The sequence below is a fragment of the Trachypithecus francoisi genome, unplaced genomic scaffold (assembly GCF_009764315.1).
Source record: "Trachypithecus francoisi isolate TF-2019V2 unplaced genomic scaffold, Tfra_2.0 Lachesis_group17, whole genome shotgun sequence".
Classification (NCBI taxonomy): domain Eukaryota; kingdom Metazoa; phylum Chordata; class Mammalia; order Primates; family Cercopithecidae; genus Trachypithecus; species Trachypithecus francoisi.
In genome coordinates this window covers 105436986-105457645 of record NW_022681462.1, presented here as the reverse complement: position 1 = coordinate 105457645, position 20660 = coordinate 105436986, and the positions used below count along the sequence as shown (strand labels likewise).

The 20660-nt window shown below is 47.2% G+C and overlaps 1 protein-coding gene across 9 annotated transcripts in view; it reads right to left on the bottom strand.

Annotated features, from left to right (window-relative positions):
* Positions 1–20660, bottom strand: part of EIPR1 (EARP complex and GARP complex interacting protein 1) — a 167197-nt gene that overhangs the window by 46613 nt on the left and 99924 nt on the right. For 8 of the 9 annotated variants that reach the window (XR_004428593.1, XM_033176668.1, XM_033176669.1 and 5 more), the window contains one exon: positions 18394–18550. The exons of the other annotated variant lie outside the window; for it this stretch is intronic. Coding sequence is in view for 7 of the 8 variants with exons in the window: in XM_033176668.1 (XP_033032559.1) it covers positions 18394–18550 (157 nt within the window). In the remaining variant the exon portion in view is untranslated. The remainder of the gene's footprint in view (positions 1–18393; positions 18551–20660) is intronic. 9 annotated transcript variants of the gene reach the window in all.

Genomic DNA, 20660 nt, shown 5'->3' with positions numbered 1-20660 from the left:
GAGGCTCTCATGACGTTGCCGTATGTATGTTGTGTGTTAACGTCTACAGAATACTATTTTTTTTTTTTTTTTGAGACGGAGTCTCGCTCTGTCGCCCGGACTGGAGTGCAGTGGCCAGATCTCAGCTCACTGCAAGCTCCGCCTCCCGGGTTCCCGCCATTCTCCTGCCTCAGCCTCCCGAGTAGCTGGGACTACAGGCGCCCGCCACCTCGCCCGGCTAGTTTTTGTATTTTTAGTAGAGACGGGGTTTCACCGTGTTAGCCAGGATGGTCTCGATCTCCTGACCTCATGATCCGCCCGTCTCGGCCTCCCAAAGTGCTGGGATTACAGGCTTGAGCCACCGCGCCCGGCCCAGAATACTATTATATCCACCAAGAATATGTGGGGGAAAGCATGAATTGGGCAGGAAAACAATGATGAAAGATGGGAAACTGGGCCCAGAGAGGTCTGTTAGGAACCTGGCCAAAGTGGCACCTCTGGTAAGTCAGGAACAAATCCCAATCCTCATCCCTGTCCTTCGTGGCCTGGGCCAGGGACATGAGCAGAGGCTGGGACTGATGAGAGCCTTAAGAGCTCAGCCCAGGTGATGATCTCACACAGGAGGACACGGGGATCTGTGAGCAATGCCCGAGGACCTGGCTGAGAACCACACCTAAGAAAGGTGACTACAGAGCCAGGGCAGGACACACTCGGGCCAGGGAATAGAAGGGATGCAATCGTGGGCAAGACCAGGCAGGCCAGGTACCATTTCAGGACAGGATCCCGGAGGACCGGGTTCATTGTAGGTGGCACCCAAGGTGTCTGCTCGGTGCAGGCCCTGGGCTACCTGGATGGCATTCTCCTTCTCACACTGACTGTGAGCCTAGGAGGTGACTCCTACACTCTTCCTTATTGTACAGATGAGGTAACAAACACAGAAAGTTGGGTGACCAGCTCCAAATTAAAAAGGTATAAATGGCAGAGCTGAGGGTCAACCAAGGGCTCTTGAGGTCTGCACGTGGCCTGAAAGCTCATAACTTTCAGGAAGCTTGTTGGCTTCAATATCACCATTAGGCAAAAGGACTAAGGGAACACTACCTGGTGCCTTCAAAGCTTCTGACTATACTGATTTGTACCATGTTAACACACGAGAAAAAGAAAGACGGGTGGCTGTGATTTCTTACAGTGGCTGCAGCAGCTGCCACAGCTCCTCAAAAGGTGCACACAGATGCACCTGGGGAGGGATTCGACTGAGTGATCCCCACACAGGTCCACCTGGGAGACGGGGAGGGTGAGGAGGAACTGTCCAAAAAAACGGCAAATCAATAACCTGAGGAAACAAGGTCTGACTTTTCAGGATTAAGGTGTATTTTGAAAACTACATACACACACACACACACACACACACGCAACATACATATGGCAGTCCTGCCTTATCTAGTTTCGCTTTCCACAGTTTCAGTTACCTGAGGTCAGCCACAATCTAAAAATAGGTGAGTACAACAAAATATTGGGAGACAGGGAGAGACAGACCACATTCACAGAACCTTTATGCCAGTCTTTTGTTACAGGTGTTCTATTTTATTAGTCATTACTGCGTTAAGCTCGTACTGCATCTAATGTATACGTTATACTTTATCATATGTATTGCACACAGGAAAAAGCACTGAACACCTAGGGTTCCCCACTATCAGCCATTTCAGGGGTCTGCTAAGGTCTTGGAACAGGGACGGCCGTATGACTAAGAGCACAGATCACATGGAACGAACTGAGACGAGAGCACGGAATGGCATGGCAATCACATGGAATGTGCTGAGAGGGGGGCATGGAACGGTGCGGCACATGAGTCTGCAGCAGCCTGGTTGGATTCAGCCCTGGGTACCTGCATCTCTCTGAGCCTTGGTTTCCGCATCCGTCCAGCAGGGAGAATAGCAGTAAACTGACGTACAGGTTTGGGATGATCAATAGTCAATACTGAGAATAGGCCTGCACACGGTTGCTCTTCAATAAGCCTTCACCATTATCAGACACAATTAGATCTGTGCTCTTCAAGTTGGACATGGTGCTGCCCTCCACGGGTATTTGAGAAATCCAAGGGGTGAAGGACATTTTTGGTTTCACAAACCTGCCTAACGTGCAAACAACTTCAATGACAAAAGCTTATCTCACCCAAATACCAACAGCCTCCCTCACGAAAACAGTAAAAGCTTCTTTACAATTTGGCTGGAACACTGAAATGATCACCTTTGCATGCACCAAAAAAAGTCATGGAGATACATTTTAAGAGAAAAAACCTCCAAGAGATGTCTAAAACTAAATGTTTCATCTGTTCTGAAAGGCATTCAAACTCAATCATGTGCAGCCATCCTACCCGCGTCTTACCCAGCAGCTCAGGACCGGAGTCACCAACACGGCTTTCAGGAGCGCCCGTTTCCCCCGGTGCTCTTCCACCCACATTGGCCAGCTGGGCCTCACTTGTCTCCCTCCACGGGCTGCTGACACTCCAGAGCCGCGGGAGGTCCTGTGTCCTGCACAGGCGGTTCCCGTCCCAGAGCCCTGGGCTCTGGGTCCCTGCAGGGGTGCTGCTTGTTCTCTTCTGCTTTTAAGGCTAATGCACAAAGTGGGGGACCTTCCTCACAGTCCCTCTCTCTTAGACACCATACACCATGCACACCCCACACTGCCACTGTGGTCCAGAGTGCAGCCTTCCTCCAGGTTTCTCCACTGTCAGGAGAATTTGAAGACTTTTCTTTTCTACAGAGAAAGCATCCAATGTGGAAAATTAACTCTGAATAACTTCAGGGTACGAATCAAGGGATGCCTTTGAACGTTCGCCATTCATTTCTGAAAGGGTTCATCTTGCAGTCTGAATTATATGAGTGTGAAGAGAAAGGAGCTTGCTTCCCATGCTGCAAGAGGCCATCTGGCCACACCATCCGCATGCCCTGAGATTCCCAGACAACACGGGCCCTCCAGCTCCTTGCACTCACCATGCCACTCACCGTCGGCTACCTAGCCTTGGAAAAGATTGTGTTAAGGAGAAGGGAGCCAGCCAGCCCAGGATGGAGAAACTCCCAGAGGTTTCCTTCCAGGACTGTCTAAGCTCGGAAGTCTCTAGCAGAGCCTCGAAGGGGAGGGTGTGCTGAAGGAAAAAGACAAGACACAAAAACCCACAGTCAACAGGTGAGGCACCACGTCCAAGGACGGGACGCAACCTGGCTCCGCGCGGCCACCAGCACAGCCAACCCCACCCAGCCACCGGAGAGTCTGAGAGCGGATCGACAGGAAGGAGGAGGCACCGAGGGTCTGGGGACAGGCCCCATCGGGCTGTGTCCTCCCTTTCTCAGTATTACAGGTGGGTATGGGCCAGTTCACAAATTAAAATATGTTAAGAAAAGCAAACAAAACCCCACAGGTACACACAGAAGGGAGGGCAGATAAAAGCTGCCTTCATACAGGAAATATGGCTGGGGTATCTTCAAGTCCAGACAACCTGGGCTCACTTTCTTAGAAAAATGACCATCTCTGTGGTTGATGCACAGCTGCTTAGACACAGGACGGAGGCTCACTGTGCCGGCAGTTTTGTGTTCTGATTTGGCCATGAGGTGGGGCATCGTGCGTCCGCTCTGCATGGGACATCCTGGGTGCCTGTTTGCTTTCCACACGTGGCCCTGCGCTCAGCACGGTGCAGACCCTCAGGGCATCCCTTTCTGGCTGCTCAGTAACCCCACCCTAGACTTCTCTTCTCCTAACTCTTATTTTCTTTCCACCTCCTTCCTTACATATGTGGGTCTTTGGTCCTATAACATGTATTCACATACGAAGCTTCAAACACATAAACAGGCCTCTTTGTTCTTTTCCAGGGTGACATGAAACTAGAACACTGGGCAAAGCCAGCAGACCCCTCCTAAAGCAAAGCCAGCAGATCCCTCCTAAAGCAAAGTCAGCAGATCCTTCCTCAAGAAAAGCCAGCAGATCCCTCCTCAAGAAAAGCTAGCAGACTCTTTGTAAAGAAAGAAAAGCCAGCAGATCCTTCCTAAGGAAAAGCCAGTAGATCCCTCCTAAAGCAAAGCCAACAGATCCCTCCTAAAGCAAAGCCAGCAGATCCTTCCTAAAGCAAAGCCAGCAGATCCTTCCTAAAGCAAAGCCAGGAGACTCTTCCTCAAGAACAGCCAGCACATCCTTCCTCAGGAATAGCCAGCAGTTCCCTCCTAAAGAAAAGTGTTCTGAAGGAGCCTCAGCAGAGCTGAGATGCAGATGCCACGAGGTAATCCATGGGGGCCTGACTGCCAGGCAGAATGATGGTAGGGAGAGATCCTTTATCGTATCTTTCACTATTTATCCATGGGTGATCCATCTGGAAATAACTGCTGTTATTTTATACGTAGCAATCCCTATAGTCATTACTGTTTGCAGTATACCTTGGAATAACTGGAGTATGCAAAGTGCAATAAAAAGAGAATTTCTATTTTATCATGGACCATCACCATGAAACTAGTGCCATAAACATGAGAAAATAACCTAGAATTTCTGCCGTACTTGCTACTCCAAACTAAGACGTTTATTTCTTTGTTCGTAAAAATCACCCACTTTTCTGCTTTATCACTCTCTCCCACTGAACTGGAGAGGACATAAAACGGTACGAGCAAGTCGGGAACGAAGTGGTGCGCGCCTGATGTCAGTACGCAGTGTCCCTTCACCGCCATGGAGAGGAAGGTGCTGGAAAGGGCCATCCCTGTCAATAAGCCCAGATCAACTGAAACAAGCAAACAACAAGCTGAACTTCTGTGAGGCGTTAACAAGGGTCATCATCGTGGGATATGGTCCTAATTCGGCAGGTTTCATGCTGATCAAACAAAATGTATACTTTTCTTCTTCAAATAAGTTATTCCAAAATGAGTGATTCCCCATTCTGGAGTCTGGCACGTGGGGTGGAGATAACTCAAGGGACACCAAGAAATTCTCAGAACAACCTCAACATAAAACCAACTACATCCGATGGTGTGCAGATGCCCCCTAGCCCTGCCACCATGTAGGATGCGGAGGGGAGGTGCCGGGACAAATGGCAAGAGGCACAGCTCCTAACAGAACAGAAGCCCCTGACTCCACACCAGACACCAGGCAGCAGCCACCAATGGCTGCAAGACAGGTTTCAGACGGCGTGGAAGCTTGTGCTCAGACGAAGATTCCAAATGCTTTCTAAAACTCAAGTTTATTATTGTACTGAAAAAGGAAAAACTTTAAGAAAGATATGTATCTATCCAATGATGATGATTATATCATTGTTTACCAGTCAAACTTTGAAAAACTCTTTTAAAAAATAATGTAATGAATTATTTCCCAAGCTTACAAATCGCCTACAACATACGGATTGGCAATGTGGTTAATTTCTTCCTGTTTGAAAAGCCACAATAAAGCATGTGACAGCTTTCCACAGGTGTAAGAAGTATTAAAAAGGAAACTCCGAGAATCACACCATTCAGTCCCCAAGCTCGCTTTGATCAAATCAGCAGATGTACAAGTTCTTTATGTTGGGACCTATGGAATACTTCCAGGAACAGAATCATGTTTCTATGCTTCCTGGTAACCTTTTCTGACAGGTAGGCATGGAAGTTTGACACGGGGTGACTCAGTTATTGAAAGTCTGTGTTTACTCAGACATCTCTCACTGGGACAAAAGTATAGCTCCATCAACCAAATAACCCCAGTTAAAGTCTGACAGAAAACAAATGGAAGATTCAGGTTGCGCGTGAGGGGGATGGCTTTTTTCTCCAATTTTTTTTTCTTTTTTGTGGAGATTGACATCAATAATTAATAGCCTAAGTAAATGCTTCCTAGAACTTAGGCATGGCTCAACAGAAACAAGCACTCTAACACTAAGAATTCATGACCAAGGCTGGGCACAGGGGCTCACGCCTGTAATCCCAGCACTTTGGGAGGCCAAGGCGGGTGGATCACCTGAGGTCAGGAGTTCGAGACTAGCCCAGCCAACATGGTGAAACCCCGTCTCTACTAAAAATACAAAAATTAGCTGAGTGTGGTGGCCCATGCCTGTAATCCCAGCTACATGGGAGGCTAAGGCAGGAGAATTGCTTGAACCCAGGAGGTGGAGGTTGCAGTGAGCCGAGATCGTGCCACTGCACTCCCACCTGGGTGACACGAATGAGATTCCATCTCAAAAAAAAAAAAAAAAGAAAGAAAGAAAGAAAGAAATTAAAGTAAAAATCAAACAATTTTAAAAAGAATTCACAAGCAGAAACAGGACCATTTATCAAGTGTGTAGGCAGAAAAACAATGGCCCTCATCACCTAGCCCTCCACTCCTCAAAACTCTACCCTCTGGTGGAAAATGGGCCACAGCCCGGGCAAGCCTGTCCTTGGGGCAGCCATGGGCTGTGACGTACAGGGCATGGCTCTGCTGTGACATCCAGGACATGGCTCCATGCTGGAGGCCTCACGGTCCTGATCCTCTATCCCAGAGAGGGCTGGAGGAGCACAGCCAGGGCTCAGAATGTCCTTTTGGTGGACAGAACTCCCACCAGCCCCAAGGCTCACCTGTGTCCTCTCTTGGGTTCACACAGTGTCTCCTCCCTAAGGCTGTGACAACCCAGGCCCACAGGGGCTCCCTCACTGCAGAGCTCCCCCCAGGATGCGGGTGGGACGGCTGCATCAGCAAAGGGCTTCGAGGCAAATGTTAACAAATCAGTCTTCGCCCTGGGTCTTCTCAGCAAGTCCAAACACAGCTTTTGAACCATAACATATTTCTAGGTAAAACGTGCTGTCTAAAACCCGAACAGCAGTTTGGTCTCCTTTTTCTTCTACTTCTTCTCCTTCTCCTTCCCTTGATTCCTGTTTATTAAACAGTAGAAGAAAAGTCAACTCTAGTTAAAATTCCCTACATGCGGGGTTAGTATACCTTCAGGCATAACATTTTAAAATTATTTAGGCCGGGCGCGGTGCCTCAAGCCTGTAATCCTAGCACTTTGGGAGGCCAAGACGGGCGGATCACGAGGTCAGGAGATCGAGACCATCCTGGCTAACACGGTGAAACCCCGTCTCTACTAAAAAATACAAAAAACTAGCCGGGCGAGGTGGCGGGCTCCAGTAGTCCCAGCTACTCGGAGGCTGAGGAAGGAGAATGGAGTAAACCCGGGAGGCGGAGCTTGCAGTGAGCTGAGAACTAGCCACTGCACTCCAGCCTGGGCGACAGAGCGAGACTCCGTCTCAAAAAAAATAAAATAAAATAAAATTATTTACACTTCAAGTTTAAATATCACAACTAGAACTTCAAAAAACATATTCTGCTGTGTCCTTGTTGGAAGCCGCCCCCTTCAAGAATTCACACGTGTACATTCTAATCCCCAACGTGAAAGTATTAGGAGTCAGAGCCTCAGAAGGTCATCAGGTCACGAGGGCAAAGCCTTGGCAAACAAAATCAGTGTCCCTTATCAAACAGGCCTGAGGGAGCTCCTTCTTCCCTTCCACCAAGTGAGGACACAGCAAAAAGGCGCCATCTGTGAACCACGAAGAGGGGCCTCACCAGACCCCAACTCAGCCAGCGCCTTGATCTTGGACTTCCCAATCTCCAGAACTCATATAAAAATCCATTTCTGCTGTTTGGAAGCTACCCGGTTTGATGGGATTGTGCTAAAGCAGCCCAAATGGACTAAGGCATCTCCTAAGCCATTCCCCCTGGACACACCGATCTGCCTCTCTTTACCTAAAACACCCATTTGCTTCATAAAAGGATCAACAAAAACATACTTTTGAACCACATTATTTAATGGAAATTGAACTAAAATCCTAGGGGAGATAGGAATTTCTCTTGTAATATAAGTAATTATCTATATTTTCTGCACTATTTAGATTTTTGTATTTTGATTCTTCCTAGAATAAGCTGCACCTGCACATTGCATTTTACTAAAGTATTTTCTCATCATCTCCTTCCTAATAATTTAATAACATTTATATGGGGCAAGGGAGACTCTGATAACCATTGCCTATTTTATTTTATTTTATTTTATTTATTTTTGAGATGGGGTCTTGCTCTGTCGCCTAGTCTGGAGTGCAGCGGAGTGATCTGGGTTCGCCTCCACCTCCCAAGTTCAAGCGATTCTCCTGCCTCAGCCTCCTGAGTAGCTGGGATTACAGGTGCCCACCACCGTGCCCAGCTAATTTTTGTATTTTTAGTAGAGACGAGGTTTCACCATGTTGGCCAGGGTGGTTTCAAACTCCTGACCTCAGGTGATCTGCCTGCCTTGGCCTCCCAAAGTGTTGGGATTACAGCGTGAGCCACTGCACCCAGCCGCATTCCCCATTTTAAATGGAGACTTTAAACAAACTTGAAAGAAAATATTTTTCTATTCTCCTACAATATCATAAGTTGTTCTTTTCCTACACAAACTAAGGGATGTTAGACATCATCCTGAGCTCCTTTGGAAAGCTAATGGACAACTCTGCTCACGAGCCAGTAACCCGGAAAGCATGCCAGCGTGAGGCACTTTACACCTAAGTGCATCCAGGCTGGCTAAAACCAACCAGCACTAATGTAAATCTTTCTCACAAGAATCTGGGCCAGGCTCAGTCGCTCACACCTGTAATCCCAATGTTTGCGAGGACAAGGTGGGAGGATTGCTTGAGCCCAGCAGTTTGAGACTAGCCTGAGCAATGTAGGGAGACCTCATCTCTACCTACAATTTAAAAATTAGCCAGGCATGGTGGTGCACGCCTGTGGTCCCAGCTTTGTGGGAGGTTGAGGTGGGTGGATCACATGAGCCTAGAAGGCTAAGGCTGTAGTGAGCCGTGATCAGACCACTGCATTCCAGCCTGCGTGACAGAGCGAGACCCTGTCTCAAAAAAAGAACCTAATAAACCTTCAGTGGCCATACAGCCATAACCATGGACAATTCCCTACTCTCATTAACAGCAGAATCATATCACAGGGTCTCTGAGACTTTCGAGCACATTTTCTTACTACTTATCCTCAAACACAACATTTACAAAATGAGAAGGAGAGCTACCAGTTCACTCCTCTTCGTAACATTTAACCTGAGCCAATTCCCACTGCTCTGTCTTACTAAACTAAAATGAGGGACAACGAAGAGAGCTGAAGCCAAATCCTGCTTTTTGAACAAAACGCCTCCAATGCCTGGGGGAGCCACACGCTGCTTTCCTTCCTCCCGCCTCAGTACCACCTTCTGTGCCCTTTTCTTTTCTTCTGATAATAATCTTAACACGTACACCCCGCTTTCCCAGGTAATGCTTAACGCTCTCAGCCTGTCTGGCATTTCACTGTGATATTTACCTCCATCTACACTGAGGGGGTTGTCTTCCCCCAGAAACTGGCTCAGGTGGCAGACAGAGATCAGCTGGCCACCATGCAGGTGATGGGCACTTGGGCATGTCAGAGAAACACACAGTGTGTGGAGTGCAGCCTTGCTCAGCTCCAGCCCACAGGACTCCTCCCTGTGGCCTCCTCCCTGCCGGGGTGGTGGCCATATGGGATGGAGAGAGGAAGAGAGGGAGGGAGGGAGGGAAGGAGAGAGGGAGGGACGGAGGGAGAGAGGGAGGGAGCTACAGCTGTCGTTCACTTCACTCTCATCCCTCAAAAGCTCCTTATTATGGATTCTAGTAACTTCACCATTAAAGGAGATTTTCATCATCCAAGAAGCAAGGCGATTTCTAGAACGACTCTTGATATACCACTTGGGAAACGGAGCACAACAAGAATACACCGAGGTTTGCATTATTTTGACATTGCTTCCACTAGCCGGCAGGGAGCATTAATCTACAGTGAAGGTGCATAACTCTTGAACAGCTGGAGAGACTCTTTATCATCAAAGGGAGATGGAAAACCATAAAATTACCCTGTTGTGGCTAATCAGCCATCGAACCAATGGTGATGATGATGCATTGTGGAGACACCACATCCCAACTTCACAGCAAGCCGACACAAGAGAACAGTACTTGCAGAAGATATAATTACCTCCTTCCTGCTCTTACCTGCAGAGTTCCAGGAAACCTCCCCTTTATCAGGGCTCCGAAAGGCACTGGTATAAATATGAGCTGGGTAGGTGTAAAGCGCCGGGAAGCATTAGAGGACGTGGTGGGTCCACAGTCAATTGCTCATTATTCACTATCAATATGTACGCTCTATATATTGATAGGATGCATTTAGCTATCAGTTTAATCATTGACTCAGGGAGAAACCTAATCCTTTATAGAAGAATAACCATATACAATATCTTTAAAAGGCATCCTAAAGAAACCTTTCTTACCTACCCTTGGAAGGTAAAAATGTATTATCAATTATAAGGGTGATACTTGTATTCATCTCATTTAGCCTCAATTTCTGTAACAAAGTATAGAATTTTATTAATTCTTCTTATTAATCTATAGCCCATCTTGTCCAGAAAGAACTTAAGGCAGTGACATAGTTGAGATGTTTGTCCCCTCCACATGTCATATTGCAAGGTGATCCCTAACGTTGGAGGTGGGGCCTGTGGGAGGTATTGGGTCATGGGGATGGATCCCTCCTGAACAGCCTAGCAGCATCCCCTTGGTGGTGACTGAGTTCTCGCTCAGTTAGTTCATACACGATCTGGATGTTTAAAAGAGTCTGGGGGCTGGGCATGGTGTCTCACACCTGTAATCCTAGAACTTTGGAAGGCCAAGGTGGATGGATCACCTGAGGTCAGGAGTTCTGGACCAGCCTGACCAACATGGTGAAACCTTGTCTCTACTAAAAATACAAAAACTAGCCAGGCATAGTGGCAGGCACCTGTAATCCCAGCTACTCAGGGGGCTGAGGCAGGAGAATCGCTTCTACTGGGAGGCAGAGGCAGAGGTTGCAGTGAGCCAAGATGGCACCATTGCACTCCAGCCTGGGCGACAAAGTGAGCCTGTCTTAAAAAATTTTTTTAATAAATTAAATTAAAAATAAAGAGTCTGGGACTTCCCCATTCTCTCTCTTGCTCCTATTCTCACCATGTGATATGTGGGACCCCCTTTACCTTCCATCATGATTGTAAGTTTCCTGAAGAATCACCAGGAGCAGATGCTGTGGCCATGCTTCCTGTACAGCCTGTGGAACTGTGAGCCAAATAAACCTCTTTTTTTTTTAATAAATTACCCAGTCTCATGTATTTCTTTATAGCAATACAAAAATGGACTAACACATTAAATAGGTACTGAGGAGGGGAGCATTGCTACGAAGATGCTTGCAAATGTGGAAGCAGCTTTTGAGACTGGGTAATGAGAAGAGGTTGAAGGAATTTGGAGGGCTCAGAAAAAGAAAGGAAGATGAGGAAAAGTTTGGAATTTCTTAGAGACTTATTAAGTGATTGTAGCCAAAATGCTTACAGAAATATGGACAGCGAAGGCCTGACGGGGCCTCAGATGGAAATGAGGAAGCCGTTTGAAACTGGAGCCAAGGTCACCCTTGTTACGCCTTAGCAAAGAGCTTGGCTGCGGCTGTGTCCACTCCCTGGGAATTTGTGGAAGTTTGAACTTAAAAGAAATGACCTAGAGTATCTGGCAGAAGACATTTCTCAGGAGCAAAGTGTTCAAGAGGTAGCCTGGCTGTTTCTAACAGCCTACAATCAGATACAGGACCAAATAAATGACTTAAAGTTGGTACTTATGGTTAGAAGGGAATCAAAGCATAAATGTTTGGAAAAGTCACAACCTGGCCATGTAGAAAAGAAGCAAAGAGCATTTTCAGGGGAAGAATCCAAGAGGGCTGTGGAGCAACCTCTTACAAGAGAGATTTGCATGACTAAAAGGGAACCAAGCGCTAATAGTCAAGACAATGGGAAAAAGGCCTTGAAGGCATCTCGGGCATCTTGGGAGGGGGAGAGCCCTTCCCAACCAAGGTCCAAAGGTCCAGGAGGAAAGAATAGTTTCCAAGGCCAGGCCCAGGGCCCAGGGCCCCGCTTCCTTGTGCAGCCTCAGGACACTGCTCCCTGCATCTAGCTCCAGTTCCACCCAGGCGGCCAGCGGTCTGCTGAACTGACTTTATCCCCCCCCCAGGCGGCCAGCGGTCTGCTGAACTGACTTCATTCACAGAGGGAACTCATCTGATGATTTCCAAAGTCCTTTTCAGCCAGAAGACTGCGGCCGTGCCCTCTGTAAGTTCCTACTCCTGAGGCAGGCTGCCTTGGCTGGAATAGCAGGGGCATCAGCCACTGTGAGGCTAAAGGGAGGGTGGGAAGAGGGTCTGTAACTTATTTTGATTCATTAAAAACAAAGTTATGTGGCACTGAGCAAGAGTCAATAAATGTAGACTCTATGTCTAATAAACAAACAAATAAGTGTCCTCCCTATCTAATAAATGTAGAACTGGAAAGAATCAGAGGCCCCACAACCACCCCCACTCCACACACAAGGGAACAAGGCCTCAACAGAAATGACTTGCCCAAAGTTAGAACACTACAAAGAACTACCTGCAAATCTGAAATGAGAACCTCCACCCTAGGTCTACTACCTTGACATCCACCATCTCTCCCACAGTCACTACAGCTGAAGAAGCAGCAAACCAGAGGTAGAGAGGGGAAAGCAGGTTAGAAAAGAAAGGCATTTTGTTATTTTCAAAATGTGGAATTCCCATAAACAGCATACTTTATTGATGTTTATCAACCAAAAGGACCAGCTAGAAAAAACTGAAACATCCTCAAAGCTTACTCTCATGAAGATACATTTACATTCCTAGGAACAGAAACAATGTCTTAATCACACTGTGATGAGCACAAATGGCTCCTTCTGTTCATTCGGCAGGGAGGTGACCCCAGTGTTTCTAGAGTTCTGGGGCGAGACCTGGCTATGAATCCTGAATATTCCCTCTGTAGGAGGCAGTCCCCACTTTACAGGATCGCTATGGGAAATGCATGAGGTAACGCACGCAAAGTCCTGGCAAAGGGGCCTCGTTCATAGAATGGTTCGATACGATATGGTTGTTACAAAGCATTCACTTTCTCACTCAAATACGCGGAGTGTCTGCCCTGTGCTGTCCTTGGTGCTGAGGACACAGCCTTGGACCTGACAAACTCAGCAGCTTCTGCAGAGGCTCAGCATCCACAGAGAAAACCACACGTGAGTGAGAACAGAGACGGGAATACCGAGCAGTGACAACTCCTATGAAGAAAGATAAAACTGGGCAAAATGGGCCGGGTGCGGTGGCTCACCCCTGTACTCCCAGCACTTTGGGAGGTAGAGGTGGGCAGATCACTTGAGGTCAGGAGTTCGAGACCAGCCTGGCCAATATGCAAAACCCCGTCTCTACTACAAATACAAAAATTAGCCAGGCGTGGTGGCTGGCACCTGTAATCCCAGCTACTCAGGAGGCTGAGGCAGGAGAATTGCCTGAACCCGGGAGACAGAGGTTGCAGTGAGCTGAAATCACGCCACTGCCCTCCAGCCTGGGCAACAGAGGGAGACTCTGTCACAAAAAAAAATAAAAAAAAAAAAAGGGCAAAATAGCAAGAAATCACGAGGTAGGGGTGGAGCGTGGTGACTTGAGAGGGAGGTAAACAGGCGAGGCTGAGACAGGAGCGTCTAAGTGGTGCTGGTGGTGGGGCAGCTCCTCTCAGCCCAGCTCAGGGCCTCCATTCCTGCCAGGCAGAGCTGCAGAGCACCAGGGCTGGCGGGGACCTCGGGGAGGCCCTTAAAGGAATCCTGACACTGCCTTGTTTTTAGGATCTTCCTTAGCAAATATGGTAAGGGACACAACCAAAAATAAAAAATTCTAAGAACCCCATCCATCTGAATGGACTTCCTCCCGAGTCAGGGCTCTTTTAAAATTTAACCTGAAAGACTGTTTCAGGACAGGATGGGAAGTCGGTATCAGACGTGCCTCATTCTGCCTCTCTGGCATCAACATCGACACAGGCTTTAAGTCTGACAGGAAACATTTTACAGCCTGTTCCCTCTGAAGCTGCTACCCGAGAGTTTCCTCTGCAAATAAGAACTTGGGTCTCCAGTCCTTTACCTTAACCCAGACATTCCTTTCAGTTGATCTCAGGTCTTTAGACAAATTCAACCAATTGTTAACCAGAAAATGTGTACATTTACCTACAGTCTGGAAGCCTCCCGCTTTGCGTTGTCCCCCCTTTCTGGACCAAACCAATGTATTTCTTAAATCTATTTGATTCATGTCTCATGCCTCCCTAAAATGTAGAAAGCCAAACTTCACCCCAACCACCTTGGGCACATGTTCTCAGGGCCCCCTGAGGGCTGGGTCACGGGCCACACTCATAGTCGGCTCAGAATTAATCTCTTCAAATATTTTACAGAGTTGGACTCTTGGTGGACCCCATGTAGAGGCCCTGCCACATAACCATCAGCTGAGCAACGCCATGTCCGCTTCAGGGATGAAGGTTTGAGCTAGAGAAATGAGCGACTTCCTCATGACCCTACTGCCCGCAAGGAGCAGGTAAGGATGAGAAACCGGGCTCAGTATTTCCCGGCCAGTCTCTGTCTGTTTCCATGGGCTGCCTGGCTCTGGAGCACGTCTGATTAGAGTTCAGGGCGGCACGCCGGGTCACCAGACTCTATAAGTTCCTTATTTAGCCTTCACTGTTCCCACTAGCAGGAGCTAAGGGCAACTGGAGGGGTGCTCTGTTCAGCCTCTGCTTGTTGGAGGACTGAAAACAGACACAGGAGAGGTGACCGAAATTAGGACGTCGGGTTGCTCCAGACAGGCAAAAGTTGAAATGGCCAGGAGGACAGGAGCCCCTAACACCATTCCCTGGGGTGTGGGGCACGCCTCTAGTTTGTAGGGCATACCCATGGTGGCCGTGACAGTGGCTGGAGCGGTAGCAACATGAGTGTGGGGAACCGTGTGGTATTCTCGGGCACTCCCTGGTGGCCAGAAGCTTTGTGCAGTAAACATTTCCTGGAGCTGTTCTTGCTGTCAATTATGTGCCAAAAGAGGCAAACAAATCTACCACCAAGCACCTGGAGTCTGACCCCAAAGGGCGGCCTTCACCTGTGCTGTATTCACCAGGCCGACATTCCCCAAAATCAAACTCCCTGTCTAATCACAACACTTTCGCACCATGGAAGACACTTAAAAGAACACGCGTGATGACACCAAATGCTGGGGAGGATGCAGAAAAGAGGGCCCTCATGCTCTGTCATGGCTCACACGTGCAGCAGCTCCGTACAAAACTAACTGAGCCGAGAGAAATAAAACCTCCTGTCCATGCAAAAACCTGTTCTTTAATATTTACTACAACTGTAGTCATAATCGCCAAAAACAAGGAAAAATCCAGATGAGCTTCAATAGGTCAGTGCTTAACACACCGTGGCGCATCATGCCATGGAATATCCCACAGCAGCAAAGAGGAACCGGCCACTGACAGGCACAGGTGGCGGCTGGAACCCAAACTTGAAAATGAAGCAGCAACTCAGCCTCCAGGGAATCAAGCTAAGTGAAGAACATCAGTTATCAAAGGTTACACTGCGTGATTCCATTGATAGAACCTTCTCCAAATAACAATACAGAGATAGAGTACAGATTCGGGGTGGCCAGGGGCTAAGGCCTCGGAGGGGAAAGGGAGGTGGCTGTGGCTATAAATATAAGGTAGCACAAAGGACCTAGGGTTGGAGTTGTTCTGTGCCTTGACTCTGGTGGTGGCTACACAAACTCACACACACAATAAATGGCATAGAAGCCAATGTTCACACACAAACGCATATAAACAGGTGGAATCTGTGTAAGTGCAGTGGGCTGTATCAATGCCAGTTTCCTGTCTGTGATACTGTACCATAGTTATGCAATGTTACTCTTGGGGAAAACCGGCTGAAGGATACATGGGATCTCTCTGTTATTCCTACAACTGCATGTGAATTTACAACCTCAAAATAAAAAGCTTAAGAGAAAAAAGAATATGCAATAATATATTGGATAACAAAACAGAATTCAAGAAATACTTTGAACAATAGAGGCAAAATCAGAGTAAATGGCATTCCAAGGTAGATCCGAAGACAGTTGGATTTGCCTGTTTAATATCAACAATTTCTTTTTTTTTTTTTTTTTTTTTTGAGATGGAGTCTCACTCTCTCACCCAGGCTGGAGTGCAGTAGCATGATCTCAGCTCACTGCAACCTCCGCCTCCCAGATTCAAGTGATTCTCCTGCCTCAGCCGCCCAAGTAGCTGGGACTACAGGCACATGCCACCACATCCGGCTAATTTTTGTATGTTTAGCAGAGATGAGGTTTCGCCATGTTGGCCAGGCTGGTCTCGAACTCCTAACCTCAGATGATCCACCCATCTCGGCCTCCCAAAGTGCTGGGATTACAGGTGTGAGCCACTGCACCCGGCCTTCAACAACTATGTTCATAAGTGTATGTACATACAATGCAATTTAACATTACAATCTAATAATTGGTTCCCCACGACACCCACCCGTGTGGCCTGTCTTTGCATACAGTGTATGTGATAGTGTCTACACAAGGTGGGAAGTTGAGAAGTAGTCTGACAGCTCCTTGTCCCCAGGGAGGGCCAAGGCCAACGTCCCTTTTCTGAGCTCACCTGTCTCTGCACATCCCAGTAGGACTGTCATCCTCTACACATGCGAACCTCCCTAACATGACCACTGACCTGCACAGAGTCTCACTCATCTGCTCCCTGGTGCCAGTGTCCCCTGCAACGTGTACACACATTAACACATACACACATGTGTTCATGTGTGCACCACACAGATGTGCACAAATGTCTATTTGCTGGGGATGTGGCCATGATTTGAAATGTGGAACTCGTAACAGTGCTGTGTTGTTTGCACAGAGATCCTGCATTCGGGCAGCGACAGCACAGAGGCAATCGGTCCTGGGGACTTTGGGACTCTTCCTCTGCCTCCCCTTACTGTGCAAGACTGGCTGTGATTTTCATACTCAGAGCATCTCCGCAAGAAGAAATATCCACTGGTAGAAGCACAGCAAGTATAAAAATAACTCCACCAGCCGGGCACGGTGGCTCACGCCTGTCATCCCAGCACTTCGGGAGGTGGAGGCGGGCGGATCACGAGGTCAGAAGATCAAGACCATCCTGGCTAACATGGTAAAACCCCATCTCTACTAAAAATACAAAAAATTATCTGGGCGTGGTGGTGGGCGCCTGTAGTCCCAGCTACTCAGGAGGCTGAGGCAGGAGAATGGTGTGAACCCGGGAGGCGGAGCTTGCAGTGAGCTGAGATCGCACCACTGCACTCCAGCCTGGGAGACAGAGTGAAACTCCGTCTCAAAAAAAATAAAAATAATAATAATAATAATAATAATAATTCCACTACAAACTGATACACAGAGAGCATCCAGAGCCACAGACGGCCTGACCGCAGCACTGCTCTCCTCCACACCTGACGAAGGAAACCTGAGCCGGTCCTCGGTCCCCGTTCCAAACACCATCTCATAAGCAAATCCCTCTTCAGTTCCTCTAATAACGATTAATGCCTGCTCCCTCTGGGGCCACAGCGTACAGTGCGTAATGATTTCAAGTACATCATGGCCAGTCCCACCCACGGTTAGCTGTGTACACGCTGGGTCTCCCCATGGAGATCATGACTCTTGGAGGCTGGGTCCTCTAACTTGTCACCTTGGTGTCCCTGGAGCCTGGCAGGGTTTGTGTAACAGGTGTTTAATAAGTATTTGTTGTATTAAATTGATTTAATTAGTAGAACTGACTAGACAGAAGTCACTGTACAAACGATGGGTCTCTTGCAGACACATGCACATGTGCACGTGTTACTGCATTAAGTGAGATGATCACTATCGTTATTGTCAACACTCATAACAACATTATGCCCCCGCAATCTCCTTTAGAAAATGCGGCTTCCTAATTGTTACCAAGGCCTCAAGGCCTGCAGAGAGCAGCTCTGACTGCCGTGGAGAGGTCCCCGGGAACGACCGGTGGGTGGACACAGTCAGGCCTCCAACCAGGCAGCAGCGACTGGCCAGGGAGCCATGTGAATGACAGGCCACACGCCGTAACGCAGCCCCACATGCACACTGCGCACTCATGCTTTGTCCACAGGAGGAAGGGATTATAGGCTGCAACCTGAAGCGGTAAATAATTTACGTGCGAGTGTGATTCGACGCACACTGACCAAGCTGAAAAGCCACACGGCACTCGAGAGCAGTGCGGCGCCTGACCCTTTACCCTCTGGCAGGTCCCCGTGGACAACACCCCTCTGAGACGAAGCGGAGAAAGAGGGGATGCAGGCGCTCTTGCTGCATTTCTGTCAATGTGGCTAATCTAGAAAACACGGGACTAAAATTAAAAATCAAATTCTAGCAGTTTTTTAAAAGAAGGGAGTGTTTTTGACGCGTGGATGGTGGCTCCTGCAAAGGAATCTGCACAAGCTCCTGCACCTGGCCAACCTGCAGGCTCGTTCTGGGCACATGAAATATGCAAAATCCTACCAGGCCATGTTGCCGTGGGCTGTGTTGTCAAGGTGACAGAGCAGCTCCAGGGTCTGCGCGGTGCTGGATGAATCATCAGGGGACTCGTGGCTGCCTGATTCCAATTCCTTCGGCATCCTCCACACGGCTGCACATGTCAGGACTTTGCTGTCTGAAGCTGAGCAACAGAGCATAATGGATAATGTCAACAGAGCACGGTGTGCCCCGCATTCTGCAGACAGCACACCCACATTTACACAAATCCATAAGCAGGGCGCATCTGCTCTTTAAAATATTTATGACTGCAGGCAGCAAAGACAGAGCAGGGAGAAGCATGGCCTGAGTCGGCAGGCAGAACCCGGCACGGTTCATCATCGGCATCCTGTTCGCTCACTTTCTCTTTGTTTTAAACACCATCATGCTGTTTCAAAAGAAAATTTAATTTCCTCAAAATCGATTTCCTTCCGTTCCTCTTCAATAGTTCTTCAAAAAAGGGAGTGAAATGGGGGACTAAAGATATAATCACCACACATGCAGCTGGTGTCTAAGGTTGGCATTAAATGGGCTTTCTCCTCATAGCTGTATGAGATCACCTTAAATGACTATTAAGCACATTGAGCAATATTCCATTTGGAAATCCTGTCACTCATGTTATTCTGCCTCAGTTTACCTAAAGTGATGAGTGTCTGGGACCGGAAGGTAACGCCATTCAGAGGCATTGCAGGCTGAGGCCTGGAGCCCCAGCGTGCAACAGGCAGCAGCCCAGCCTCACCATGTCATCAATAACAGCCCCTTCTCCTAGAAATGGGAGTCTCATCCTTAAGTGGGCCTGCTGGCGGCTGTTCGGTCTCCCTGAGTCTTGACACTCTTTATTTTTAAGATGCTCCAGGAATCTAGAGTACTTAGCAAAGCTACTTTGTGGATAAAGAGACTCAACTTGCATTAGAAAGACTGGGGTCACTTGTTTTCAGGGAAGGTGCCAGGCTCTAGGTCTCTGACTCTCTAGAAAATTTCTCAATATAAGTTTTTTAAAAATTAGATTGAACATTGAATTCTTGAAGATAAATCCTTTCAGAATTTGCTTTCCATTTAGTTTTAAATTGAATATGTGCTAAACACCTCTCCCTTTTAAAGATGGCCTTTAATGAATAATAGTAAAATAGCAAACAGGATTCAACATTAAATCATCAACTCATATCAAGTGAAGAATATAAAAATATTACATATTGTGTTAGAACAAAAAAAATCCCATGAGTAGTACAAGAAGAAAAACAGTACAGCATTACAAAATAACAACGACCTTATGTTACAATCGAAAATGTATCACTCACTGATGATGATGCTCCTGCAATGTGAATATCAACTAACCAACCAAGAAATGCAGCAACGAACTTAATGACAAAATATCTAGCTTTGTGAATATTATTATTACCATTGTTAACCATGATCGAATGATAAGAAGTTAAAAGATTAAGATTTCAACCAGGATTTTCTGATTCCAAATTCAGTGCCCATTTTATATACCATGTTGGGTCTAAAAGAACATGCAATTGTGGCTTAAAGAAAAAAAAAAATTCATCATATAGTCATACAATGTTACATTTCCAACTTTACAAAAATGGAGTGTACAGGCAGTTCTGTCTACATGAGAATTTTATTTATTTATTTATTTATTTATTTTGCTGAAATTTTCAGTTACACGGTCTTCTGTAGAGCTCATGAGATTGGCAATGGCACTCCTGGAAACATGCAAATAACCGAAGAGAAGGTTAGCAATTTGGAGTAGGAAAGAAAAAATGGAATGCCTAACTCACTAGCATACACTAACTCAACGAGGTGGAGATTATCTTAATCTTTCTAAATGGCAGAAAAATACATGTCTAATCTTACAAATGATAGAACTAGTAACAGGAGCACTAAATTGTGGCTGCACTTCAAAATGAATGAAATATCTAAGATGACAAAGGGAGGGGACAGTAAAAACAGCCATTCTGTGGAAGAAATGACTAATGGCAGACACTCCCCACCACATCCCCAACAAATTCCTTCTGTGGCAAATTCTTTTCAGGTGTAAACAAAGTGACTTTCCTGTAACTGCCAGCTCGCCAAACTCCATGTTGCCCTCAATAAAGCAAAAGTGATGCATGTGAAATAAGATTTTCCACTCTCAGGTAAGCTACCTCCCTTCAAAGTCTACACCAGAGATGACGTTTAAGTGACTAGCTGGACAGCGAAGTTTCCACGTAACCAGTCTAGCGCTAGTCACCTCTCTCCCCAGAGTCCATCAG